The 27,270-nt window shown below is 62.2% G+C and overlaps 1 protein-coding gene and 1 long non-coding RNA gene across 7 annotated transcripts in view; one reads left to right on the top strand and one right to left on the bottom strand.

Annotated features, from left to right (window-relative positions):
* LOC102947410 (hemicentin-1) overlaps positions 1–27,270 on the top strand; it is a 78,916-nt gene that overhangs the window by 28,600 nt on the left and 23,046 nt on the right. For 5 of the 6 annotated variants that reach the window (XM_043532487.1, XM_043532486.1, XM_043532485.1 and 2 more), the window contains 7 exons: positions 542–784; positions 10,375–10,650; positions 11,210–11,527; positions 12,755–13,036; positions 13,963–14,241; positions 15,145–15,387; positions 16,058–16,330. In XM_043532487.1, coding sequence (XP_043388422.1) covers positions 542–784; positions 10,375–10,650; positions 11,210–11,527; positions 12,755–13,036; positions 13,963–14,241; positions 15,145–15,387; positions 16,058–16,330 — 1,914 coding nt within the window. The remainder of the gene's footprint in view (positions 1–541; positions 785–10,374; positions 10,651–11,209; positions 11,528–12,754; positions 13,037–13,962; positions 14,242–15,144; positions 15,388–16,057; positions 16,331–27,270) is intronic. The other variant, XM_043532489.1, reaches the window with a different exon arrangement.
* Positions 1,938–26,488, bottom strand: LOC122463367. Its single transcript, XR_006286638.1, has 5 exons — positions 26,475–26,488; positions 22,369–22,372; positions 19,918–19,926; positions 16,426–16,428; positions 1,938–2,312 (listed from the first exon to the last, which is right to left on the bottom strand). It is a non-coding gene; the product is annotated as an uncharacterized LOC122463367 (long non-coding RNA).

Genomic DNA, 27,270 nt, shown 5'->3' with positions numbered 1-27,270 from the left:
TCGCACCGGGCGCTGCCCAGACCCCAGCTGAGACCAGGGCCCCGTCGCGCCTGGCGCCGCCCAGACCCCAGCCGAGACCAAGGCCCCGTCGCGCCGGGCGCTGCCCAGACCCCAGCCCAGACCAGGGCCCCGTCGCGCTGGGCGCCGCCCAGACACAGTCCCTGCCTCAGGGAATGTTCCCAAGCTAATGAGACAAGCCAGCCGCAGGAAGAATCCCTCGCCCCATTTTACAGATGGGGAACCTGAGGCCTTCTCGTGACTATTGGGCTTTGCCCAGGCCCAGGGTCACACCGGGCGACCATGGCAGAGACAGGGCTTGACCCCTGAGCTCCCAAGTCCAGGCTGGTGCCTTGCATGCAGGGCCCCCTTGCTGCCCCAGAGCAAGGCCTGCTGGAGCCAGGCGGGGCAGCGGGGAGAGCCCAGCGAGGAGGCACATGTGGCAGGGGAGAGACGCCATCCTTGGCAGCAGCCCCGGGGGCAGGCAGGAGATGGGGCTACACGGCACTGGGCAGCGTAACCAACTGCCCCCTCTCGCTTCCAGACGGGCCCAGGATGGACGACTCCGGCTGCCCCAGGGAGTGGACCTGGAAGGAGGGGACGGAGCAAACCTTCTCCTGCCAGGCACAGGGGAACCCAGCGCCAGCCGTGGTGTGCAAGAAGGACGGGGTGCCTTTCAGCATCGGGGTGCAGCAGCAGGTCAGGAGAGAGGACGCCGGGACCTACCACTGTGAAGCATCCAACATGCACGGCTACGCCAGCCGGGATGTGACCGTCCACGTGGAGTGTAAGTAGCCTTTGGTGGATCCTCCAGCAGGCGACCTGGAGGGTAGGCTTGCAACAGCCCCAAAGAGGTTTAGGAACACAAGTGAATGGGTCTCTTAGGTAAAATCCCATTGGCTTTCCATGGGATTTAGGAGCCCAAACGCCCTCCAAAGCCACGGGGGCTCAGTATGGGGTTCCGGGCTGCCATTCTCCAGCCTGGCGTCCTGCTGGAGGTCAGACTGGCCGGCCCAGTGATCCCCTCTGGCCGTTCCATCGGTGTGGCTTGTACTCTGCAGGCTCGTCCAGGGCACAGCCCCCCACCCCCAGGCTCAGGGGGTGCGTCCTAGCATCACTCCCACCCCGAAGCAAGCGGGGATGGGTCCAGCATCCTGCAGCCTGGCGGTTTTCAGGTTCATCTCTGTCCCAACTCATCCTCCTACTAATTATGTGTAATATGACAGAACACTGACCGAGACCAGGGCCCCATTGCACCAGGCACTGCCCAGACCCCAGCTGAGATCAGGGCCCGTCGCACCGGGCGCTGCCCAGACCCCGGCCGAGATCAGGGCCCCGTCGTGCCGGGCGCTGCCCAGACCCCGGCCGAGATCAGGGCCCCGTCGTGCCGGGCGCTGCCCAGACCCCGGCCGAGATCAGGGCCCCGTCATGCCGGGCGCTGCCCAGACCCCAGCTGAGATCAGGGCCCCGTCGTGCCGGGTGCTGCCCAGACACAGCATGAGAGACAGTCCCTGCCCCAGAGAGCTCACCATGTAAATGGGCAAAGAGCGGAAGGGGAAACGGAGGCACTGAGCGCATGGGTGACTTGCCCAAGGCCAGTGGCTGAGGCGAGTAGAACCCAGGTGTCCTGAGTCGCAGCCCACTGCCCGCTGCCCTGCCCACTAGGCTGAACCAGCTCTTACTCCTCCTCGGCCTCGCTCCTTCTGTAACAGATCTCAACGTCCTGCTGTTGGTCCTGGTGCTGCTCGCCGTGACCGCTGCGGTGACTGGACTCGGCGTGGGGATCTACCTGTACTACCGCTCCACGAGAATCCGCAAGTACCGGCTCAAGCAGAAGCAGGCCCGGCAGGCCGAGCAGGGCAAGCCGGCCGAGCAGGTGAGCCTGAACGGGGCCGCGCAGAACACACCTGAAGTGGAGCACAGAGTCTAGGCCCGGACTGCAGGACTCGGAGCCCTGGGGCTCCTCACGGCTGCTTTCCCCCTTGGCCCATGGGGAGGCCCCCGTTAGCCCTTGGGATGCTGGGCAATGCCAAGGGACTGGGGGTTCATGGCCTCTGCTCTGGCAGCACGGGGCCTCCCTTGCACACACCTGCTGCTCTCCGGAGAGCAATGATCAGAGGGAGGGAGGCGTCCGGAGCAGGACAGACACCCCCAGGACGTCTAGGCCTGGAATCTCCCATGTCCTTGGCTGGAGGGACGTCTGGCTGCAGCTGAGATCTGCCCCGCTGGGGAAGCAGGTGGCTGGGAGACCCCGGTCCCAGCAGGAAACGCCTGTAACAATAAAGTCGGAACAGTTGTGCGGGGAGGGAACAGCGCTAACGGCCGCCACAAACCGCTTCTCCCAGCAATGGGGAAGGCGCCTCCGAGCCGCACACAAGCTCTGCCCCAGCTGGGGAGGCGGCCGCCCCGGTCACGATGCGGAGAGACCCACGGGATCACTGTGAAAACGGTTCAACACTAACGAGACGGGCTTTGGGATCGCCGGGTCTGTGCAACTGAGACGGGCCATGGGGTCCGTTACTCGGATCAGCTGAATGGCAAGACCCTCTGTCCCCGCGTATCCCCGGCCATGGAGTGGACTCAGGGACACCAGGCTCCCTCTCCTGTGGGGGCTGAGCCGGGCGCGGCGTGGCAGGGACCCCGGTACAGGGGCGGGGAGGTCAATGACGTTAATAACTGTGGAAGCGAAAGCCCCAGTCAGTGTGAAGAGAGCGTAAGGGAGAGACTGGCAGGGGGCGAAGGGACCTGTTCGTATGACCCAGGCAACCGCTGGTGCATTCCCCTGCGGGACTTTTCCCACCACGCGGCTTGTTTGCTGTTGTCAAGGGGCTGGGGAGCAGCTGGCCCTGGAGCCAGCAGAGTCAAAGGGTCAGTGGCAATTGCAGAGTGTCTCGGGGCCGGGATTGCCAACAGAGCCCGGCGCGTTTGGGCGGCATGAAGGAGCTCTCGGGCCAACCCGGCTGTTCTCGGGGCGCCTCTCTGGGGGCTGGCTCTGGGGCGCCCGCCCGGAGGCTGGGTGCTGAGCCCCTGGGACAGTCCAGCCTTTCAGCACATCACCCCTGTGCTGAGCCCAGCAGGCCAGGCCCGGGGCAGAGAACAGAAGCGACAGCCCTGGAGGCTCTGCCGTGCAGGGAATTGATCAGGGGCCCTGTGCTGGAGTGGTCCGAGGACCGGGGGGTCCAGGCCCCACGCTGCAGAGGGGAAGATTCCCGCTCTAGCCCCACTCTGACAGCCCTGAGCTGTGAGTCAGACGCCCGCCCAGCAGCTGGAGGAAGGAGCCGCTCAGAGCACTGGCCCAGCCCCGCCGGCGTCCTGCCAGGTAACGCCATTCTGCACTGGGGTAAGTAACAGCACAAGGTGCAAGGCAGAGACCCGGCCCCGCGACGCCCTGGAGCAGGCCCCGGGCACCTGGCAGCTGCCACACTACAAATGAGAAGCAGCCCAGAGGCCTGGGGCGACGGGAGCTTTGTCGACAGGGAAGATTGTCCACCCGGGTTGAGCCAGGAGCTAAAATCACGGAGACCCAAGCGCGGGCCGGCTAACGAGAACGAGACTGTAAAGCACCAACGGGGCTGGTCCTGCTGGTGCAAATAAAGGATGTAAATATTGTCAGTGTGACCCGCCAGCTCTCCGTGCCGTTACTGGGGCGGGTGGCCGGAGCTGATCAGAACAGTACTCCTGGCAACCGTGCAAGAGTGATCCTTAATTGGTCACGTTACACAGAGCCCTCAGCCAAGGGCCCCGTCGCGCCGGGCGCCACCCAGACCCCGGCCGAGACCAGGGCCCCGTCGCGCCGGGCGCCACCCAGACCCCGGCCGAGACCAGGGCCCCGTCGCGCCGGGCGCCACCCAGACCCCGGCCGAGACCAGGGCCCCGTCGCGCCGGGCGCTGCTCAGACCGCGGCCGAGACCAGGGCCCCGTCGCGCCGGGCGCTGCTCAGACCCCAACCGAGATCAGGGCCCCGTCGCGCCGGGCGCTGCTCAGACCGCGGCCGAGACCAGGGCCCCGTCGCGCCGGGCGCTGCTCAGACCCCAACCGAGATCAGGGCCCCGTCGCGCCGGGCGCTGCTCAGACCGCGGCCGAGACCAGGGCCCCGTCGCGCCGGGCGCCACCCAGACCCCGGCCGAGACCAGGGCCCCGTCGCGCCGGGCGCCACCCAGACCCCGGCCGAGACCAGGGCCCCGTCGCGCCGGGCGCTGCTCAGACCGCGGCCGAGACCAGGGCCCCGTCGCGCCGGGCGCTGCTCAGACCCCAACCGAGATCAGGGCCCCGTCGCGCCGGGCGCCACCCAGACCCCGCCCGAGACCAGGGCCCCGTCGCGCCGGGCGCCACCCAGACCCCGGCCGAGACCAGGGCCCCGTCGCGCCGGGCGCCGCCCAGACCCCAACCGAGATCAGGGCCCCGTCGTGCCGGGCGCTGCCCAGACCCCAGCCGAGATCAGGGCCCCGTCGCGCCGGGCACTGCCCAGACCCCAACCGAGATCAGGGCCCCGTCGTGCCGGGCGCTGCCCAGACCCCAGCCGAGATCAGGGCCCTGTCGCGCCGGGCGCTGCCCAGACCCCAGCCGAGATCAGGGCCCTGTCGCGCCGGGCGCTGTGCAGACCCTGGCTTATATTGAGGGTCGATCGTGCCCAGTTCCTCACTGACCCCAACCAGGACCAGGGTCATATTGTGCTGGGCGCTGCAGAGACACACAGCGCGGGACAGTCCCTGCTTCACGGGACTCACAAGCTAACTGAGGAAGGGGCAGGAGGGGAAACTGAGGCACGGAGAGGCCCCCCCCCCCGAGGTCACCGGCAGAGCGCGGAATAGACCCCCGCTCCTGGCTCACTCGGCTTTCCACCACCAGACCGCATTGTCCGCACCCGCAGCCCCCCCTAGTGGTGGCATGGGGAGCTGCACCCCATGTCTGAGAGATTGCGAAACTCAATCGCCCCCTTGTTTCAGAGCCGCCGCCGTGTGAGTCTGTGTCCGCAGAAAGAACAGGAGGCCTTGTGGCACCTTGGAGACGAACACATTTCGTAGAGCATAAGCTTTCGTGGGCTACAGCCCCCTGCATCGGGTGCCCCTTGTGTGGCTCCTGCCCTGCCCGGAGCCCGTTAGACTGAACGCACGGTGCCCATGGCTCACGGTACGGCTGCCCACAGCCCCACTCCATCCCTCCCGCGCTACCCGCGCTGCCCCTTCCTCCAGGGGGGTCTGGCACCTGCCTTGGGAGTCTGGCGAGACCCCAGCACGACTAGTGCAGAAAGCGGTCGCTGCCCAGCAGGGGACAAGAGGGCTCACGACAGGCAGAGGGCTGCATCTGGCCACTGCAGCAGGAGTGGATTCATGCCAGCATGTTTCACCCCCTTCCCTGCACCACTGGGCAGCGTCACCATGCTGCTTGCAAACAGCTGCCACGTTCCAGCTCAGAGGTGGATGCATCTCAGTGGTGGGTGAAGTCACTCCACCCAGGAAGGGTTGTCTAGGGGAATGACCTAGTGGTTAGAGCACTAGCCTGGGCCTCAGGACAGGTTCAGGTCCTGTCTCTGCCATAGCTTCCTGGGTGGTCTGGGCCAAGTCTCTGTGTGCTTCAGTCTCCGCATGGGCAGTAGTGGGATAACAGCCCTGCCCTGGCTCCTGGGGGTGCTCTGCAGAGAGGGAGGGGGAGCTGCCTGGATCCCCGGGCAATGGGGGCCAGAGCAGGGCCGGAGCTCCGAGCCCAAACGGAGCATCCAGGGGCATTGCCATGAAGGTGCTAAACGTCAAGGCATCCAGCGGCTCGGGTGAGATCCAGAGCCACACAGAGGGTTCAGCAGCACACTCCCTCCCGGGCTAGCAGGGAGCTGGTCCCAGCACACACGTGTCTGCGCACACACACACGTGCACACACACGCAGCCGTTGTGGGGAGGAAGCAGCAGCTAGGGAAGAAATGAAAGTGAAAGGCGTGTTGCCTGCCTGCTCCGCCAGCCGGAGCCCTGGGGGGGGCCGAGCCAGGAAAGTGGGGGGGGGGTCTGGGCCATGAGACACACGCTTGCCAGCACAGCCAGCCCTGAGCCTAGCAGAGCTAGGACATGCCTAGGACATCCGAGCCCTGGGGGGGGGCAAAGGGGAGGGGAATGGGCTCTGGGCAGGGACAATTAGGAGCCAGGCCCCCCAGGGGGGAGCAGAAGGTTTAACCCCCGCAGCCGAGCAGTTAAACCAGCCATCGTCGCGCCAGGAAAACATCGGGCGAGGGGTTTGCAGGAAGGCGTGTGGCGCGCTGAGCTTGGGGGCCTGGCGCCCGTGCAGCCAGGCCGTGGGGATGGGTTTACGCCCTGGCGTGTGCAGAAAACTGGGCTCAGCTCCGGCCGCTCCCCCTCGCAGCCGGGCGCTGAGCAGTTACGTGGGGAGAGGCCCCTCCCAAGCCAGGCGGCCAGCGGCCAGGAGAAGGCAAGGCTGGCCCAGGCAGAGGGAGGGTGTGACGCGTTGGACCCCCCCTTGTGGGATGTCACCTCGCGTACTGGGGTTTCACTGAGCCCCTCCTGCTCCACCAGCCTCGGGTCCCTCTCCCTGCTTTGGGAATTAGGCTCTCTGGCCCCTTGTAGCACACACTGGTAGGGCCACAGCCCGCTGCAGACACAGACTGAAGTCCGCTCGGGGTGAGAGGACTCCCCCAGCACTCACGTTGTCAAGGCTGAATCCCCGCTCTGTCACTCTGAGTGCAGGAAGTGGGGGCCCGCAAGCTTCCAGCTTCTCGCTGACCTTGGCTTGGTAAACGCTGCCACCACCCAAATGCAAAAAAACCCCTTTGAGCCCAGGAAGGCGCACTTGGGAATTCCTCCCTGGGGGGCACCCTCAAGCCCTTTCACCCCCCTCCGGGGAAGAGCTGAGAACGAAAACAAAGGAAATCAGCTGTGGCCACCAGCTAATCAAACAACCTGCACACGCCTCGCAGGACACCAAGAGCCCCGGTCCTGGTCTTAAAACAGTTAAATTTTATTAAAAACAAAAAGAAAGAAAATCCATCTGGAACTGAGGCTTTTGCTAGATTTTAAAGAGCAATTCCAAAAATCAAGCACCCAAAGTAGCTTTCTTGGGGGTTCAGCTTAAAGGTTACAAGCAAAAAGAAGCATCTGGGCTTAGCACAGAGGAGTCCACAAGCCAAAATAAGAAATAAACCTGATAGCGTCTAACTAAACATTCCCTGTCCCAATTTTTTTCTTTTAGGTATGGAAAATACTTGTTCATACCTGGTTCAACCCTTACATGGCATTTCTGCTTATAGCACCGCTGCTCCGTGTCCCTGCAGCCCAGAGAACAACAGACAAAGGGAAGTTTCTTTCCCAATGTAAAAAGTTCTACCTCCCCATTGGCTCTTTTGGTCAGGGGCCCACTCCCTTTTCTTTTACCTGGGGCCTTGCTAACCCTTGGCTGCTAAAGCAAGCAGAGAACAGACCGAGTGGGATTTTCCAGCTAACTGGCTGGCTAGTATCCATAAGGGAGCTCACCCACCCTTCATTTATCACACACATGCACACGCCTTTTGGGAGACAAACCCAAAATAATACTGTCTTGTGCTGTATAGAAAAATTGGCACAGCGCAAGTGTAACACGCACAGACCCCAGCCGGGGAGTTGAACCTGGGACCTCTGGAGCTTAGTGCAGGAGCCTCTACTGCATGAGCTAAAAGCCAGCTGCCCATTAAGGAAATTCATTCATCTCGCTCGCTACGCGGTCTTGGCGCCACGAGCTGGGCCAGAACCCCACCCCCAGGAGGTGTGTGGGTTACACCAGCTCATGAAAATCCAGCCTCTTCCTCAAGGTGACGAGAGATGCGCACGCCTTCTTGCCCCCCCCAGCTAGAAATTACATCAACTGGGTTTAATAATAAACAAAACCAATGTATTAACTACAAGAGGCAGATTTTAAGTGGTTCAAGGGATAGCAAACAGAACACCGCAAATCACCGAGCAAGTGAAACAAAACACGCAAGCTGAGCTTAACGCACTCGATAGGTAGGGCACAAATTAGCAAATTCTCACCCTGAGTGATAAACAGGCTGGCAGAGTCTTAAGGCACAAGCTGCCTTGGCTTTCCCAGGTTTTCATACGCAGGCTAAAGATCTTAGCCTGGGGCCAGCACTTCCCACAGTTCAGTCCTTGTTCCTCAGGTGTTTTCAGGTGTGCTGTTGTCAGGAGAGTGAGGCCCTCACATGTTGTCACTGTCCCTCTTTTATATCTTCCCCCCACTTGCTGGAAAGCTCTTTTGCCATGACCTGGGTTAAACAGTCCCCCCAGTCTAGAGCTGTCTCGGCGAGGTCTCTATTGCACACAGGTCCTGGGGTGACCCTTGTGCTTGGTGCATTTCCTCAATCAGCCACCAACATCGTTTGACCTCATCCAGCGTAGCACATTGGAAATACAGAGACATGGTCAATACTCCCAGCTCCACCTACGAAAATGCTCCATGCGCACCCTTTGGATAAACACAGTCAGTAAATCGTAACCTTTCCCATGACATCTCACCAGACCCATCCTGCATAAAGTATCTCTCTGTTATGCCTTATTCATCTCATAACCATATTTCGATGAAGAATACGGGGTGTAACATCACAGACGGCCCCAACTCTGCAGAGCCAGGAGCCAGCGTGCTCTGAGAACCAGCCTTTCACAAAGCCAATTGGAGCAAAAGCTGGTGGGGCCAGAACCCGGGGGCCCAGCTGGCCGTGAAGGCCGGAGCCCCCCACAGCAGGGGGCAGGCTGGGAGCTGCTCCAAGGCCATGGGTAACTTGTCTTAGAAAAGGGCTTTTATCCACGCTAGAGGGGTACAGCCCACGGGGTGGCAGGAGGGTTAGTCTCTGTCACTGGCCTGTGTGGCTCCCCCTCGCTGGTTTGGCTCTGGCTCTGGCTATGGCTCGGCTAGTAACTAAAGTTTGAGTTGGTTTTACCCCGCGCAGGGCTCTGGGGCACCCATTGGGGGAGCCGGGGTGAGCTGGTAACAGGGGGCTGGTTTCACGCATTGGGGGGACGACCCAGAGGGCGACGGTCTGAGTGCCTGGTTGGTCAGAACTCGGGGGGCGGGGAATGGAGTTGGGGAGACTCGATCTGGGGAGCTCCATGCTGTCGCACGGCCGCATAGTGCCAACCACTGGTGCGTCCCCCCTGCCCCCAGGCGTTTGCCCTGGCTGGGGCCGCAGCGCAGCCGGTTGGTGGGAGCCCCCAGGGCACTCCCAAGGGCACTGCCCCGTGATGTCTGCGGCAGCCAGAGGTGCAGTGCGGTGTGGGCACACGTCCCCGTGCGGGCTTTCCCCGAGCCGGTGGCAGGGCGGCTGGGGCGGCCGCAAGGGACGGCGAGGGAGCACCGCGCCCAGGGCGGTCCGCTGGCTGAGGGCTCCCTGAGATGTCCCTTATCTCACCCAGCAGACGGCTACGCACACGCTCCCCCCGCGGTGGCTGCAGCCTCAGCCCTCCATTCCAGCCAGCACCACCATCGCTGGGGGTAAGGCTCCCGGGTTCTCGCCCCGGCTCTGGGAGGGGAGTGGGGTCTAGTGGTTAGAGCTGGGGGGGTGGGGGCTGGGCTGCTCTCTAACGAGCGGGGATCAGGAGGGGCCTGTCCCCACAGGGTTCCCATCACGGCCTCCTGCGGCCGGTCTCGCAGCTGGGGCTGGAGCTGCTGAGGCTGGGCTCTGCTGCAGACCAGACACTGGGCTAGATGGGCCCTGGGCTGAGCTGGCCTGGCAGTGCTTGTGCACCGTCTCCGCATTTCCAGCTACAGCGGCTCAGTCCCCACCGCCCCGCCCCTCCTCGGAGCCCAGGGCGCCCCGGCAAGACTCCCGTTGGCTTCAGTGGGTTGGCCCAGGCCCCACGGTGCCGACGGAAAACCCAAGCCCAGCTCCCCCAGCTCCTGCTCTCTCTGTCCCTCTCTCCTCAGCTATGAGACCCCAGTGGCTCCAGCATCCCTCTGCCGGGGGCTCCCTGACGTGGCTGCTGCTTCTCCTGGTGCTGCCAGGTAAGTGCCCCCCCTGCACCCCCCGGCTCAGGCTGTGTGTCCCCAGGGAAATGCTAGTGGGACCGGGCTGGGCTGGGAGCGCCCCACTGGCAGAGGTGCTGACATCGATTTGTTGTACTCATTGTAAATGAAGGTGCCTTCTTATAGGATCACTAGGCGAGGAGTGGGGTCTAGTGGTTAGAGCAGACAGAGGGGCTAGGAGCCAGGACTCCTGGGTTCTCTCCCCAGCTTTGGGAGGGGAATGGAGTCCATTGGGTAGAGCAGAGGGGCTAGGAGCTAGGACTCCTGGGTTCTCTCCCTGGCTCTGGGAAGGGAGTGCGGTTTGATGTTCTGCTTTCTCAGTTCCACTGGGCTGTGTCCCCCAGAGGCGTAGCCACAGCGTGACAGACCCGCTTACCATTTCAGGGGCCGCACAGGACTCGTTCGAGGTGAGTGTTTCCCCGGCAGCTCCCGTGGTGGCGTACGGGGGGGCTGTCTGGATAAACTGCAGCACCACGTGCCCGGATCCTGATGCCAGGGGCAGCCTGGAGAACACCTCGCTCACCAAAACCGATGAAAAAACTGGACCCGGGTGGGTGGCCTTTCTCCTCAAAAATATCACGGAGTGGGTGTCGGCCCCCCAGTGCCAGTTCACCTGCCGTGGACATACGAAGATGGCGTTTGCAAACATCTCCACTTACCGTAAGTGCCGCTGGCTCCCAGCTGCAGGGGTCTGGGGCGGCTTTTGTGCCACGGAGACTTTCTGGGTGCAGGGTCGTGCCAGAGAAAGGGGAAACTCGCTGGCAGAAAATAGGGTACAAAGCTGTGATCTGGCCCTAGGGCAGGGGACTGGCTGGCTCGGGGGGCAGAGAATGGGACACGGGCCTTTCCCCTCTGGGGCCACTGGCTCCGCTCCATTAAGCCAGGCAGCAGCGGCGAGTAGTTACCCTCTGGCAGCCGTTGGGTGGAACGAGTTGGTGGGTCTTGGTCCAGCTCCTGGCAGGGCAGGAATCCACATCCCAGCCCCCTACCCCACTTAGAGCTCCGGCTGGCCGGTCAGTGAGATGGCTTGGCTCTCGCCGCCAGCAGGGTCCCCTCTGGGGCAGGGCCCTGCTTGTGGGGGAGCTGCCCTGCAGCTCAGCCGGCCTGGTGTGCAGGAATGCACCTTCCAGGCTCTTCCCCCAGGAGGTGGCTTTCAGCAGCACCCGGGTCTACGGGAGCCAATTAACCAACCTTCGGGTCCTTCCCCCTCTGGCTCCAGGGGCTCCGGAGCGGGTGGTGCTGGAGCGGATCCCGGAGCTGGAGCTGGGCCGGGCCTATAACCTGACGTGCAGGGTTCTGAACGTGGCGCCCGTCAGGCACCTCACCGTGACCCTCCGCCAGGGGGGACGGATCCTGCACACGGAGACCTTCCAGAACCACACCAGGGCCGGACCCGACAATGTCACGGTGACCAAGGAGATCACCCCTCAGCAACGGGACCACGGGCAGGAGGTCACCTGCCACGCAGCCCTGGACCTGACACCGCACGAGCCGCACTTCGAAAACAGCTCCTCTGCAGTGGAGCTCAAGGTTTATGGTGAGTTCTTGCATGCCCCATGTGCCGTACACACCACTCCGTGCACCGGAGACCCTGCTCTATCCTCCGTGCACCGGAGACACGCTTTGTGAGCCAGACACACCGCTCCAGGTGCTGGCAGTTCAGGGGACACATGGGCTTTGTCTGACTGCCCAGCTCCCTGCACCCCCTGCCGACATTCACACCTCCACAAAGGGGCATCAAATGCTCCCTGGCCAGGATGGAGTCTGTGCTGCCCTGGGCCCGTCGATGCCGGTCCCAGGTTGGGGGCTGAGATCTGTTCTCCCAGGTGGCCGAGATTTCCGGGGCTACCCCTTTGGGAGCTCCCCTAACGCCGACTGATGCGGCTCCTGCTCTTTGCACAACCAGAGCGTGAGGTCCCACATCACCCTGCTTGCGAGTTCCACCCGCCCCGGCAGGCCCAGCTCCCCGCATCCTGCGCTGGGGCTGGCTTCTGACACGCCGAACACAGGGAGCACCCGTGGAGGGTTCACAGCTATTTAAAGGGACGCCACCCCTCTCCCATGCCCCACATCGAGGGGGGACGTGTTGTCACATTGCCAAAGCGCTGGGGGTGGAGGCTCAGGGCCGAGGGTACTGTCTGAACCCAGGGTGGGGCACCCCGCCCACCCACCAGAGGGAGGGTCCCTAGGGGGTGGGTTGTCTCACCCCCGCAGCACGGAGCTCCCTGCAACACCCAGTCGCTCGGGCGGCATCAGGCTCCTGCTTCCCCTTTGGGGTGACGGTTTCTTCCCCTTTTTCAACCTTCCCCTCCACGTGCCTCGTCCCCTTCGGGGCCTGGCCTGGCCGGAGCAGAGGATGGCAGAGCGCGCTCGGGGCTGCTACGGGGCTTTGGTGACAGCAGGGTGTGGAACGGGCCAGGAAGTTCAGAGATGGGTCCATTAGATGGGTGGGGGTACAGGGATGGCAAGAGAAGTGTGTGTGCAAAGTTGGGGGTGGATAGGAAGATAGAGGGGTGCAGTCTGGGCAGGGGATGGACAGACAGCTGTAGGGGACAGTGGGGGGATAGAGAGAGATGAGATGGGGCTAGAGGACTAGGAGGGGGACAGCACAGGGCTAGATAAACAGGTTGGTAGTTAGATCCGGAGCAAACTGCATCTCAGCCCCCGATCTCACTGCGTCTCTGGATTTCTTCGCTGGGTCCCAAGTGGCTCCTTTGCTGATGTTTCCCTGATGCCCCGCGATGGTTTTTCTCACCTGCTGCAGCTCTCCCAGAGGAGCCCCAGCTCCAAATCTTCCACCATATAGAGGTGGGCACCAAGGCGACCGCCCGCTGTGAAGTGACCAAGGTCTTCCCTGCCGCTGGAGAGGCCCAGTTCAACCTGTCCTTTGGGGGTCAGAGCCTGAACTTCACCGTCACCACATCGAATGACAGGGCCACAGCCCAGGGCGAGGTTCGGTCCCTCTCCGCAGGCGAGCGCCAGCTGACCTGCACCGTGTCCGTGGGGCCCGTGTCCAGATCCGCAGGGCAGAGCGTTCTCGTTTACAGTGAGTGTCTGGGGGTCTCCCGGCCACGCCCAGAGCGGGGCCTGCCCAGATTTCGGGGGCTTGGCAGGTGACGTCTGCACTGTGGGCCAGGCTGGCGCAGAGGCTGGGCAGATCTCTGTGGGTTCACCTCCCACGGAGGCTGGTTTCACTTCATGTCGGTTCCTCCCCCTGGACTTTCCACTGGAAACTCAGCCCCCCGGACCAATTTCCCACGGGCCCCCCAGCCCCAGATCCCCTCCCTGCTCCCGCCCCAAGTCCTAGCCTGGCTTGGGACTCGTCCCCCGACAGACCCTCGGTGGGGCTCTGACCTGGCTCCCCTTCCACACGGGTGCTCCACTGAGCCGGGGATGCTCCCATCAAACCATTCAGGTCATCGCGTCCGAGCACCTGTGTAGCCCAGGCCAGGGAATTCCTCCCAGCGACTCCAGAGAGTCAGAGCCACGCTGGGCTGGAAGGGGAGTGGGCAAGGCCACCGAGCCCCCCGCCATGTGGAGACTGGGGTCAGTCTGCCCCTGGCCCGGCCTGCCCCGCTAGGGAGTGGCAGGTTCGTACCCTGACGCATGGCATGAGGAGCGGGCGCTTCCAGAGAACGGAGCCCTCACCGGCCGGAGCTGGAGGGGAGAGGTGGGGGGAGCCATGGAGATTTAGGTACCAGTCCATGCGTGGAGCAACTTTCAGGAGGAATTTGGGCCCACATCCTCAAAGGTACTTAGGTGCCTAACTCCCATGGGATCTGGGCCTAACTCCATTCGGGATCTGGGTGGTAACTTGAATGGGCCAGGTGTGTCCAGTGCCCCAGCTGGCTTTGACCCTCTCACCCGTCTGATCTCGAGGGAAGCGTCCTGCCGGGGGGGCCGGTGGGCAGCCCCTCGGAGGGGGGATCAGCAGCCGAGGCCAAACTGCAGCTCTATCCTGGTTCCTTGCAGGTCTCCCTGAGCCCATCCTGGAGATAACTGAGCCCCAGACCCACGTTAACAGCAGCGTGACCGTTACGTGCCGTTCTCCTAAAGCCCACCCCCCGGACGTCCTGCTCCAGCTCAGAGACGCCAAGCGAGTCCTGGTCCCCAGCGCCCGCGACCAGCCCCTTGTGCATTTCCCGCTGACGGCTGGCGAGGAAGACAACGGGAGGGAGTTCACGTGTGAAGCAAGGCTTGCCTCAGACAACCAAACCATGAAACGCACGTCTGCCAGGCTCACTGTCCTCTGTGAGTACAGGGGCTGTCTTAGGTGCTGCTCCGGCCCCTCACCACGGCCCACGCTCTGCGCTCACCCCCCTGCAGTCAGGAAGCAAGGCCCCCTTTTCAGAGATGGCAGCTGAGCCCCCCAGCGCCTCAGTGCCTCAGCCAAGGACTCGAACCCAGGGCTCCTGGCCCATCCTCCCGCTCGCTCCCACAAGCTTTTCTTCAGAGGCACTCGGCTGCTCTCCTTGTGCCTGCGACCTGGGGCGGCCATTCCTATGCAGCAGCCGCCAGAGAAATGCTCTGGGTCCAGTCAGTTCTTAGCATTAGGGTATCAGGGCCCCGTCGCGCTGGGCGCTGCCCAGACCCCAGCAGAGACCAGGGCCCCGTCGCACCGGGCGCCGCCCAGACCCCAGCCGAGACCAGGGCCCCGTCGCGCCGGGCGCCGCCCAGACCCCAGCCGAGACCAGGGCCCCGTCGCGCCGGGCGCCGCCCAGACCCCAGCCGAGACCAGGGCCCCGTCGCGCCGGGCGCCGCCCAGACACAGTCCCTGCCTCAGGGAACGTTCCCAAGCTAATGAGACAAGCCAGCCGCAGGAAGAATCCCTCGCCCCATTTTACAGATGGGGAACCTGAGGCCTTCTCGTGACTATTGGGCTTTGCCCAGGCCCAGGGTCACACCGGGCGACCATGGCAGAGGCAGGGTTTGACCCCTGAGCTCCCAAGTCCAGGCTGGTGCCTTGCACGCAGGGCCCCCTTGCTGCCCCAGAGCAAGGCCTGCTGGAGCCAGGCAGGGCAGTGGGGAGAGCCCAGCGAGGAGGCACATGTGGCAGGGGAGAGACGCCATCCTTGGCAGCAGCCCCGGGGGCAGGCAGGAGATGGGGCTACACGGCACTGGGCAGCGTAACCAACTGCCCCCTCTCGCTTCCAGACGGGCCCAGGATGGACGACTCCGGCTGCCCCAGGGAGTGGACCTGGAAGGAGGGGACGGAGCAAACCTTCTCCTGCCAGGCACAGGGGAACCCAGCGCCAGCCGTGGTGTGCAAGAAGGACGGGGTGCCCTTCAGCATCGGGGTGCAGCAGCAGGTCAGGAGAGAGGACGCCGGGACCTACCACTGTGAAGCATCCAACGTGCACGGCAACGCCAGCCGGGATGTGACCGTCCACGTGGAGTGTAAGTAGCCTTTGGTGGATCCTCCAGCAGGCGACCTGGAGGGTAGGCTTGCAACAGCCCCAAAGAGGTTTAGGAACACAAGTGAATGGGTCTCTTAGGTAAAATCCCATTGGCTTTCCATGGGATTTAGGAGCCCAAACGCCCCCCAAAGCCACGGGGGCTCAGTATGGGGTTCCGGGCTGCCATTCTCCAGCCTGGCGTCCTGCTGGAGGTCAGACTGGCCGGCCCAGTGATCCCCTCTGGCCGTTCCATCGGTGTGGCTTGTACTCTGCAGGCTCGTCCAGGGCACAGCCCCCCACCCCCAGGCTCAGGGGGTGGGTCCTAGCATCACTTCCACCCCGAAGCAAGCGGGGATGGATCCAGCATCCTGCAGCCCGGCGGTTTTCAGGTTCATCTCTGTCCCAACTCATCCTCCTACTAATTATGTGTAATATGACAGAACACTGACCGAGACCAGGGCCCCATCGCCAGGACTCCTGGGTTCTCTCCCCAGCTTTGGGAGGGGAATGGAGTCCATTGGGTAGAGCAGAGGGGCTAGGAGCTAGGACTCCTGGGTTCTCTCCCTGGCTCTGGGAAGGGAGTGCGGTTTAATGTTCTGCTTTCTCAGTTCCACTGGGCTGTGTCCCCCAGAGGCGTAGCCACAGCGTGACAGACCCGCTTACCATTTCAGGGGCCGTGCGGGGCTCGTTCGAGGTGAGTGTTTCCCCGGCAGCTCCCGTGGTGGCATACGGGGGGGCCGTCTGGATAAACTGCAGCACCACGTGCCCGGATCCTGATGCCAGGGGCAGCCTGGAGACCTCGCTCACCAAAACCGACGAAAAAACTGGACCCGGGTGGGTGGCCTTTCTCCTCAAAAATATCACGGAGTGGGTGTCGGCCCCCCAGTGCCAGTTCACCTGCCGTGGACGTGTGAAGGTGGCGTTTGCAAACATCTCCGCTTTCCGTAAGTGCCGCTGGCTCCCAGCTGCAGGGGTCTGGGGCGGCTTTTGTGCCACGGAGACTTTTTGGGTGCAGGGTCGTGCCAGAGGAAGGGGAAACTCGCTGGCAGAAAATAGGGTACAAAGCTGTGATCTGGCCCTAGGGCAGGGGACTGGCTGGCTCGGGGGGCAGAGAATGGGACACGGGCCTTTCCCCTCTGGGGCCACTGGCTCCGCTCCATTAAGCCAGGCAGCACCGGCGAGTAGTTACCCTCTGGCGGCCGTTGGGTGGAACGAGTTGGTGGGTCTTAGTCCGGCTCCTGGCAGGGCAGGAATCCACATCCCAGCCCCCTGCCCCACTTAGATCTCCGGCTGGCCGGTCAGCGAGACTGGGCTTGGTTTTCACCTCGTCAATATCCAGGAGTGGGCGTGGGCCCCTCTATATGCTACTTCCCCTGCAAAGGGCAGCCATGAAGGTGTCGGTTTATCATAAGTGACTCACAGAACGGGGCTCCTGGCCGGGGTTTGGGGGAAGCTTTCACGGGGTGCATCCCGTGCTCTGTAGGGAGTCCTGGGGTCTCTTATGGGAGAGGCCACCTCTGACCCCCAGAGGTAGGTGAATCGCCCCTGCCAGGCCCTCCCCAGCTCTGGTCCAATGTGGCGACTGGTGCCCAGGGAAAGGTGCCGGTGACACAGGGCTCCGGCCACCCCCCGAAAGAGGCAGGCGACCCCCAGAGGGGTGTGGTGGGAGTGATCAGCCCCGGTGGGCGGGAGGTTCTGCCAAGGCCTAGGGAACAAGCGGACCCAGGGACAAGCAGCGTTTGGCAGACGGCTTTCAGCTGCCTCCTCCCTCGCAGCAGGGCAGGCAGGGGCTGCACCCTCCGGGCCTGGGCTGCACCTCGCCATGCGACGGTCCCGGCTGCGTGTCTCCGGGCGGTCCTGCTGTAGCGCCTCGAAGGGGGCCCAGCGGATGGCAGCCCCGCAGGGGAGCTGGGCGGCTCCTGTCTGGAGGAGGGAGATAAGAGCTGCCTGAAGGGGAGAGCCCGAGGGCAGTTTGAAACGCAGCGCAGCCGGGAGCAGCTACCGAAATCGGGAGGAGCCACAGCCCGAAGCCAGGGGCCGAGGGGGCTGGGAGCTGGGCTCTTGTCCCCCTGGGGATAGGGCAGGGACGGTCCCCATGTTGGATTCCTGCCCTCAGGCTGCCCGTGACTCCACGTCTGTCGTTCCAGGGGCGCCGGAGCGGGTGGTGCTGGAGCGGCTCCCGGAGCTGGAGCTGGGCCGGGTCTATAGCCTGACGTGCCGGGTTCTGAGCGTGGCGCCCATCAGGCACCTCAACGTGACCCTCCGCCAGGGGGGTCGGACCCTGCACACGGAGACCTTCCAGAACCGCACCAGGGTCGGACCCGATGACGTCACGGTGACCCAGGAGATCACCCCTCGGCGATGGGACCACGGGCAGGAGGCCACCTGCCACGCAGCCCTGGACCTGAGACCACGTGGGCCACTCTTGCAAAGCAGCTCCTCCGCGGTGGAGCTCCAGGAGGCTGGTGAGTTCAGGCTCACGCTGGGCCGTGGGAACCAACCCAGTGCTGGCAGCTCAAGTCGCACATTTAACGGGATGTGGGTCAATTGCTCCTCTCCCCCAACCTCAGAACACTGAACTGAGGGAAGGAGCCAGGCAGGGAATCCCGCTCTAAAGCCAGGGCCAGGCTGGTCTCATCTGGCACGGCCCCGGGTGGCCCCCGGGAGAAGGCTACGTAACCCACGCTAGTGCCCTGCGGCGGTGTCCCCATCCAGGGGGTGCAGCATATACAGAAGTTTACAGGTCTGCTGCAGCTGGTTGCACAAAGCCAGGTGTTTGTCACAGGAAATGTGGGAAAAATTCAGGGTTAGTTTGGTTTTATTTTCATCGAAATGTACGTTTAAAAACAACGCAAACGGAAAAAGTTCCGTCTCCGAGAGCGGGTTTTGGCCGAACGTGCCCGCGGCCCCGCCGCCTCTCTGCACGGTCTCACAGCTGGCTTGTGGGAACGCCGAACAGCCCCGGCCGAGTTCGGGGCCCCCCTCGTGCCGGGCGAAACCCCCTGCATGACAGGAGGAAGGGTCAGGTTTTCAAAAGCATTTGGGCACCTAAAGATCCAGACAGGTGCCTAGTGGGATTTTGAAAATTCCAGAACAGGGAGGCTCCTAACTCCCATTGGCTCTCTGGGAAGGTTGGGCATTGTGCACCTACTAGGTGCCTATCTGCATCTGTAGGTACGGAAATATCTTTACAACCCAGCCCTAAATCCATTGGAGCGAGGCAGGCTGGGTGCTCAGAGCTGGACTGGCTGCTAGATGGGGACAAGCTCCACGTTGCCTCCGCATGGCCCAGGATCTTCCCTGGCAGCCCGGTGGCAGCCAGACTCCTCCTGAATCCCTGGGCTTGGTCTCGGGCCCGACTCGGGGGCCGCAGTGAAAACACCGGGGCCCTATTTTCATTTTGTTTCTTTTACCAACATCGTTTACCGACCCCGCGAGGGACATTCAGGAGTGTTTTGCGGAGAAGGAATTTAACCCTTTTCTGTCTCCTTTTCCAGAGAGCCCCAAGGCTAAAATCATCGCAAGCACTGCCATCGCCACCGTCCTGGCCATGCCGCTGGGAATTGTGGCCTGGTGCCTGGCTCGGCGGGGCAGGACCCGGAGAGAGGCAGGGCCGGAGCCCGGGGAAGCAGCGCCAAGCCGGACGGATTTCGAGATGGCCCAGGCCAGCGCAGAAGATGCCCCAGCCGAGGGAGGCAGCTTGAATTCTGCTGAGGACGCTTCCCCATAGAGCAGACGGCGGAGCTCAGCCAGGCAGTGGGCGCTGTGCGGTGCCAAGCGACGTCGCTCACACGGGAGAGCACAGAGACGGTGGGACGGGGCCACGTGCTGCTCAGGGCAGGTCGCGTGTTTCTAGTTCATGTTGCCAGGTGCTCCCCGGTTTCCCATGTGCCTACCTTTGCCAGACTTCAACCTTTCAGGCTGAAATGTGCCGGGCCGGGTCTGCTCCGGGCTGGGCTTTGTGTTAAAAGTCTCTGTAGAAATGTTTGAAAGGGAGACTAGGCTGAAATACATCGCTTGGGCTGTGCTAAAAAACCTTCTTGCAGCTATTCAGTGGAGAAGCGCTCGCCCTCGGGACGGACCTTGTGCTGTGGCTGTGAAAAACCACCCACGTCTGGCCTGGTTCGGAGCTGCCGCGCACACGCTCAGCAGGGCGCTGGGGGCTCATACGGCTCCTGTCACAGCCTCAACGGGCAGGCCATGGGCTTTGGGGATCTAACGCCTGGTGAGGAGCTGCAGGGGACCCAGTGGCTCTGGGCAGTGGTGTTGGTTCAGGTGAATTTCCCAAGACCAGGGAGCGGCTCTGGCTGGCCGAGCATGGGCGGCTGCTCTGGCAGAGGATGGCACCTGGCATGGCGCATGGTGAGGAATGTCCCAGGGCACCGAGTCAGCATGTCATCCATTGTGGGGGAGAAAGGCTGGTGGACGCCTGGAAGGGGCATTGGGGAGAGCTGGCATCACGGCGGCCCTGGAGCACCTGCCCTTCTGCCAGGACAGCTGTGGGTAGAGGGCGGCGTCCACCGGGGGACACTGGAGGGAACTCAGCTCGTTCCATGCCAGGGCCATAGCCAGGGCTCACACAGGAGGCAGCTTGGCCTAGTCGGTGCGGAGCTGGGCTGGGACTCGAGAGCCATGGCATAGTCCTGGCTTGGTCCCAGGCCTGCTGGGGGACCTCAGGCAAGGCACGTCCCTGCCCACCCATGGGCTGTTTAGCCTGGGAGCTCTTTGGGGCAGGGGCTGTCTCGTCTCGCTCTGTGTCTGTAGAGGACCCTGGCACGGAGCAGGGCTGGCAGCGTATACTCCCGCGCCAGTTGCTTTCCCGTGCCCCTTGGCTGTCTTCCCAGCTGATCCGTTCAGTGAACTTCCTCCCTTGCCCCTCATTGTCCATAAGTCTGGGAAGGAACAGCCCAGCGCAGGCAGCCAAAGCAGAGCCCAGCCCTTCCCTTGGCTGATTAGAGGTTCCGGGCTGAAGCCAGCTACTCAGGGAGGGGGCGCATCGTGGCTGAGCCTCTGGGGGGGACAAGCGATGCAGCCATGTTGTCTGCAAACATCAGGAAGATGGAAACTCCAGGAACCTTCGCCAGGCTCGCCCGAGGGACAGCGCTCCTGGCCTCAGCCAGACGGGATCTGGGGACCAAGGCACACGCCCAGTGGTGCCATGGACACTTCCCAGCTTAGGCCGCTCAGGGCCCGACTCCCAAGGGCCGGCACTGGGGCTGGCCAGAAACAAGAATTCCATTTCACGAAAACTGTCACAGTTTCCAAATTGTGCTTCCGTCTGCACTGGCACGGCAAGGGGCCCGCGCGAAAGCTGCATGAACCAACGCGAGAGAGAATCAGACAGAGAAGTGTGTAGGGGGTGGATGGACAGACAGAGGGGCGCATAGGGGGATAGGCAGACAGACAGGTGTGTAGGGGGAAGGACGGACAGACAGGAGTGTAGGTAGATGGATGGTGTCACGGCGTCCCCGGGCGATGCTCTGGAACTGCTCCCCATGAAGCCAGGCAGGACTCTGGGGGAGTCTCCTTTCTGGGAGCAGCCTGTCTGCAGGACACACAGCTCACCCGGCTTCCCCCTTCCTGGGTCTGACCTCGGAGCATTCAGCCTCCTCTGCCCCTCCGTGCGCTTCCCGCAGCGAGTCCGCCCAGGCGGGGTCCTGGGGAAGCCAGAGGGTCCTGCCCCCCAACTCCGCAGTCAGACGTGACTCTCAGCCAGCCAGTAAAACAGAAGGTTTATTAGACGACAGGGACATGGTCTAACACAGAGCTTGTAGGTGCAGAGAACAGGACCCCTCAGCTGGGTCCATTCTGGGGGGCAGTGAGCCAGACAACCCCGTCAGCCCTTCACTCCATGTCCCCAGCCAGCCCCAAACTGAAACTCCCTCCAGCCCCTCCTCCTCTGGGCTTTGTCCCTTTCCCGGGCCAGGAGGTCACCGGATTCCTTTGTTCTCCAACCCTTTAGCTCTCACCTGGCAGGGGGAAGGGCCCAGGCCATCAGTGGCCAGGAAAGAGGGTGTCGGCCATTCTCTGTGTCCAGACCCCTGCACACACCTTCCCTCTAGGGCTCTGCAACGACCATACACCCTTATCCCACCCCCTAGATACTTAAGAACTGCATAGGGGAAACTGAGGCACCCCCACACTATTCAGAGGAAACATTAAGGACAGTCCCGCTTCGTCACAGATGGACAGTCATGCAGAGGGACAGACAGACAGAGAGGGGGATGGACAGACAGTCCAGTGCATAGGAGGATGGGTGGACAGAGGGGAGCGTAGGGGGATGGATAGAGAGTTCTTTGAGGGGGTCAATAAACATGTGGACAAGGGGGATCCAGTGGACATAGTGTAGTTAGATTTCCAGAAAGCCTTTGACAAGGTCCCTCACCAAAGGCTCTTAGGTAAATTAAGTTGTCATGGGATAAGAGGGAAGATCCTTTCATGGATTGAGAACTGGTTAAAAGACAGGGAACAAAGGGTAGGAATAAATGGTAAATTTTCAGAATGGAGAGGGGTAACTAGTGGTTCCCCAAGGGCCAGTCCTAGGACCAATCCTATTCAACCAATTCATAAATGATCTGGAGAAAGGGGTAAACAGTGAGGTGGCAAAGTTTGCAGATGATACTCAACTGCTCAAGATAGTTAAGACCAAAGCAGACGGTGAAGAACTTCAGAAAGATCTCACCAAACTAAAAAAAGCAGGACTTGTGGCACCTTAGAGACTAACAAATTTATTTGAGCATGAGCTTCCACTGAATGCATCCGATGAAGTGAGCTGTAGCCCACGAAAGCTTATGCTCAAATAAATCCGTTAGTCTCTAAAGTGCCACAAGTCCTCCTGTTCTTTTTGCGGATACAGACTAACACTGTGTCACGGAGTGTGGGGGAGTCCAGGCCCTGCACCCCTCTTCCTGGGATTCACTGAGACTCTCAGCCAGCCAGTAAAACAGAAGGTTTATTGGACAACAGGAACACAGTCCAAAACAGAGCTTGTGGGTACACCCAGGACCCCTCAGTCAAGTCCTTCTGGGGGAGCAGGGAGCTTAGACCCCAGCCCTGGGGTTCCCTGTGTTCCTCCACCCAGCCCCAACCTGAAACTAAACCCACCGAGCAGGTTCCCTGCTGCAGCCTCCGTCCACATTCCTGGGCAGAGGTGTTACCTCCCCCTCCCCCTCCTGGCTCAGGTGACAGGCTCTCAGGTCTCCCGTCCCCAGGGCACATTCCCAGGTCAACACTCCCCCCTCCCTGCTGCGTCACATCGTCACATCTCTCCCCCCTTCGAGACTGAACTGAGCGGGGTCACTGTGACCAGTGACCTGGGGAAGTTCGGGGCCCCCTCTCCGGGACAGCGCATCCGCTATCAGGTTGGCACTTCCCTTCACATGGACCACGTCCATGTCGTAATCCTGCAGGAGCAGGCTCCACCTCAGGAGTTTGGCGTTGGCTCCTTTCATCTGGTGCAGCCAGGTCAGGGGAGAGTGGTCGGTGTACACGGTGAAGTGTCGCCCGAAGAGATAGGGCTCTAGTTTCTTGAGGGCCCACACCATGGCCAGGCACTCCTTCTCGATGGCCGCGTAGTGTTGCTCCCGGGATAGCAACTTCTTGCTCAGATACACGATGGGGTGTCTCTCCCCCTTTTCATCCTCCTGCATTAACACCGCCCCCAGTCCCGTGTCGGAGGCGTCGGTGAACACCACAAAGGGCTTGTCAAAGTCTGGGTTTGCCAGAACTGGGCCACTGACCAGAGCCTCCTTCAGCGCCCGGAAAGCCTCCTGGCACTGCTCGGTCCAGACCACCTTGTCTGGCTTCCCCTTCTTGCATAGCTCAGTGATGGGGGTGGCTATGGCGCTAAAGTGGGGCACAAATCTTCGGTAGTATCCTGCCATCCCAATAAAGGCTTGGACCTGCTTTTTGGTGTGGGGAGCGGGCCAGTCTCTGATCACCTCCACCTTGGCCGGTTCCGGCTTTAGGCGGCCGCTCCCCACCCGATGGCCCAGGTAAGATACTTCAGCCATCCCCACCTTGCACTTCTCCGCTTTGACAGTCAGCCCAGCCCCCTGGAGTCGGTCCAGCACTTGTCTAACCTGGGATACGTGGTCCTCCCAGGTCTGGCTAAAGACACAGATGTCGTCAATATACGCCACGGCAAAACTCTCCATCCCCCTCAGGAGCTGGTCCACCAGGCGCTGGAAGGTGGCCGGCGCTCCCTTGAGGCCGAAAGGCAGGGTCAGGAACTCATAGAGCCCCAGAGGGGTGATAAAGGCCGATTTCAGCCGGGCATCTGCATCCAGCGGCACTTACCAGTAGCCCTTTGTAAGGTCCATGGTGGTAAGGTACCGAGCTCCTCCCAGCTTGTCTAGGAGCTCGTCCGGCCTGGGCATGGGGTAGGCATCCGATACAGTGATGGCATTGAGCTTCCGATAGTCCACACAGAACCGGACTGACCCATCCTTTTTGGGGACCAGCACCACCGGCGAGGCCCAAGGGCTGGCCGATGGCTGGATCACCCCCAAAGCCAGCATGTCCCGGACCTCTCTTTCCAGGTCCTGAGCAGTTTTCCCTGTGACTCGGAAGGGGGAGCATCTTATCGGCGGGTGCGACCCTGTCTGCACCCGGTGGACAGTCAGATTAGTGCGTCCAGGCTGGTTGGAAAACAGCTGTCGGTACGGATACAGCACCCCCCTGACCTCAGCTTGCTGGGCAGGGGTGAGCTGATCCGAGAGGGGAATTGTTTCCAGGGGGGAACCAGCTCTGGTCCCAGGGAACAGATCTACTAAAGGGTCATCTCCCTGCTCCTCCCACTGACCACACACAGCTAACACCACATTCCCCCTGGCATAATATGGCTTCATCATATTCACATGGTACACCCGGCGGTGGTGGGCCCGGTTCGACAGCTCCACCACATAGTTTACCTCATTGAGCTGCTTGACAACCTTGAACGGGCCCTCCCAGGCGGCCTGTAGTTTGTTCTTTCTCACGGGGATGAGAACCATCACCTGATCCCCGGTGGCGTAGGCACGGGCCCGCGCCGTGCGGTCATACCAGACCTTCTGCTTCCTCTGGGCTCTGGCCAGATTCTCCCTGGCCAGGCCCATGAGTTCAGCCAGTCTCTCTCGGAAGGTCAGGACATACTCCACCACTGACTCTCCATCGGGAGTGGCCTTCCCCTCCCACTCGTCTCTCATCAGGTCCAGGGGGCCCCTCACCCTCCTTCCATATAACAGTTCGAAAGGCGAAAATCCGGTAGACTCCTGGGGCACCTCCCTGTACGCGAACAGCAGGTGAGGTAAGTACTTGTCCCAATCCTGCGGGTGCTGGTTCATAAAGGTTTTCAGCATCATCTTTAGCGTCCCGTTAAACCTCTCCACCAGCCCATTGGACTGGGGGTGATACGCTGAGGCCCAGTCGTGCCGGACCCCACATTTCTCCCACAAGCACCGGAGCAGGGCCGACATGAAGTTGGAGCCTTGGTCTGTCAAGACTTCCCTGGGGAACCCCACTCGGCTGAAAATGGTCAGGAGCGCATCTGCCACGGTGTCTGCTTCAATGGAAGCTAAGGGCACTGCCTCGGGGTAGCGGGTGGCGAAATCTACCACCACCAGAATGTATTTCTTCCCCGACCGGGTCGTCTTGCTGAGAGGCCCCACGATGTCCATGGCCACCTTCTGGAAAGGCTCCTCTATGATGGGCAAAGGTCTCAAGGCCGCTTTCCCCTTGTCCCGGGCCTTCCCCACCCTCTGACAGGGGTCACAGGATCGGCAATACTGCCGGACGGTGGTAAAGACCCCGGGCCAGTAAAAGTTCTGTAGCAACCTCTGCCGGGTGCGCCGGATTCCCTGGTGCCCTGCGAGGGGGATGTCATGGGCCAGGGACAGGAGCTTGCGGCGGTACTTCTGGGGGACCACCAGCTGCTTCCTGATCCCACAGGACTCCCCTTCCCCTGGGGGAGCCCATTCTCGGTACAGGAACCCCTTCTCCCACAGGAACCTCTCCTGGCAGCCTCTCCTCATGGTCCGTCCCACACTGAGGTCGGCCAGGTCCCTGAGCTTCTGCAAGGAGGGGTCTTTCCTCAACTCGGCCTGGAACTCAGCGGCTGGGGAAGGGATGGGGCCCGGTTCCCCCTCCGTGGCCAGGTCTGAGGCCGCAGCCTCTCTGAGCTGTGCCCCTCGGCACTCCCTCCCCACCCGAGTAGGGTCTCGCGCCTCCAGTGTGGTACCCTCCCCAGGGTCAGGTCGCAGTGCCCCTCGCCGGCTCTGGCTACGGGTCACAACCAGGGCGGTCTGGGGGTCGCTTGGCCAGTCCTCTAGGTCTCCCCCCATCAAAACTTCAGTGGGCAAATGGTGGTGTACCCCCACATCCTTGGGGCCCTCCTTGGCCCCCCATTTCAGGTGTACCCTTGCCACGGGCACCTTAAATGGGGTCCCGCCCACCCCCGTCAGGGTCAGGTAGGTGTTGGGCACCACCCGATCTGGGGCCACCACCTCGGGCCGGGCCAGCGTCACCTCCGCGCCCGTATCCCAGTATCCATTGACCTTCCTCCCATCCACCTCCAGGGGAACAAGGCACTCTCTCCGGAGGGACAGCCCCGCGCCCACCCTGTAAACTGAGCACCCTGAGTCCAGAGCCTCCAGCCCTCTGGCGGGGCTGGCTGGGGGTACTCTTCCCTCCTGAGCAGGTGGCAAACTGGTAGCCCCCCTTTCCTGGGTCGCCTGCCCCTCGTCCAGCTGAGTCCCTACCCAGTTAACCCTGGGTAGGTTGGGTCTGCTCAGTTTGTCCCTGAGCCCGGGGCACTGGGCCCGTACGTGGCCTCTCTGGCCACAGTGATAGCAGCTCAGGTCACGTTGGACCCCTTGAGCGGGTCGGAGGGGCCCGACGCCAGGCATTCCCCTTGGGAGGGGGTTCTCCCTATTTCCCCGCTGGGAGGCCCCATGGTGACTCTCTCTCTGCATCGGGGGGGGCCTGTTCTTTTGGGACTCCTCCCGGCTACCCCCTGACCGACTGTTCACAAACTCGTCGGCCAGCTGCCCTGCGTGCTGGGGGTTCGCGAGCTTTTTGTCCACCAGCCACAGCCTCAGGTCGGAAGGGCACTGTTCATACAGGTGCTCCAGTACGAACAGGTCAAGCAGGTCCTCTTTAGTTTGGGCCCCCGCTGTCCACTTGCGGGCATATCCCTGCATCCTGTTGACCAGTTGTAGGTAGGTGACCTCAGGCGTTTTACGCTGACTCCGGAACCTTCTCCGGTACATCTCGGGGGTCAGCCCGAACTCACGGAGCAGGGCCTGTTTGAACAGTTCATAGTCCCCTGCCTCCGCCCCTGTCATTCAGCTGTACACCTCCACGGCTTTGGGGTCCAGTAAGGGGGTGAGAAACCGGAGCCTGTCATCAGGGTCAACCCTGTGCATCTCGCAGGCATTCTCAAAGGCCGTCAGGAAGCTATCCATGTCCTCCCCCTCCTTCCGCTGGGCCAGGAAGCACTTATCAAAGCTCCTTGCAGTCTTGGGTCCCCCCTCACTCACCGCAGCCGGGGCCCCACTGCTCCTCAGCCTGGCCAGCTCCAGTTCATGCTGTCTTTGTTTCTCCTTCTCCTGCTGCTCATGTTGGCGTTCCCTCTCCTTCTCCTGACGCTCCCTCTCCTTCTCCTGACGCTCCCTCTCCTTCTCCTGACGCTCCCTCTCCTTCTCCTCCTGCTCATGTTGACGTTGTTTCTCCTCATGTTGACGTTGTTTTTCATGATCCTCCAGCTCCCTCATTTTCCTCTCCCTCTCCCATTCCAGCCGCATCCGCTCCAGGGATGGGGAGCTCCGCCGGGAGGATCCCCTGCTGGCTGCTGGGGTCAGGGTGCCCTCGGTATTCGCTGGGCTTCCCCCAACCCCTCCCCCAGGCA

The sequence above is a fragment of the Chelonia mydas genome, chromosome 20, assembly GCF_015237465.2.
Source record: "Chelonia mydas isolate rCheMyd1 chromosome 20, rCheMyd1.pri.v2, whole genome shotgun sequence".
NCBI lineage: Eukaryota > Metazoa > Chordata > Testudines > Cheloniidae > Chelonia > Chelonia mydas.
Note: the sequence above shows the minus strand (reverse complement) of the source record. Positions and strands in the feature narration are given on the sequence as shown.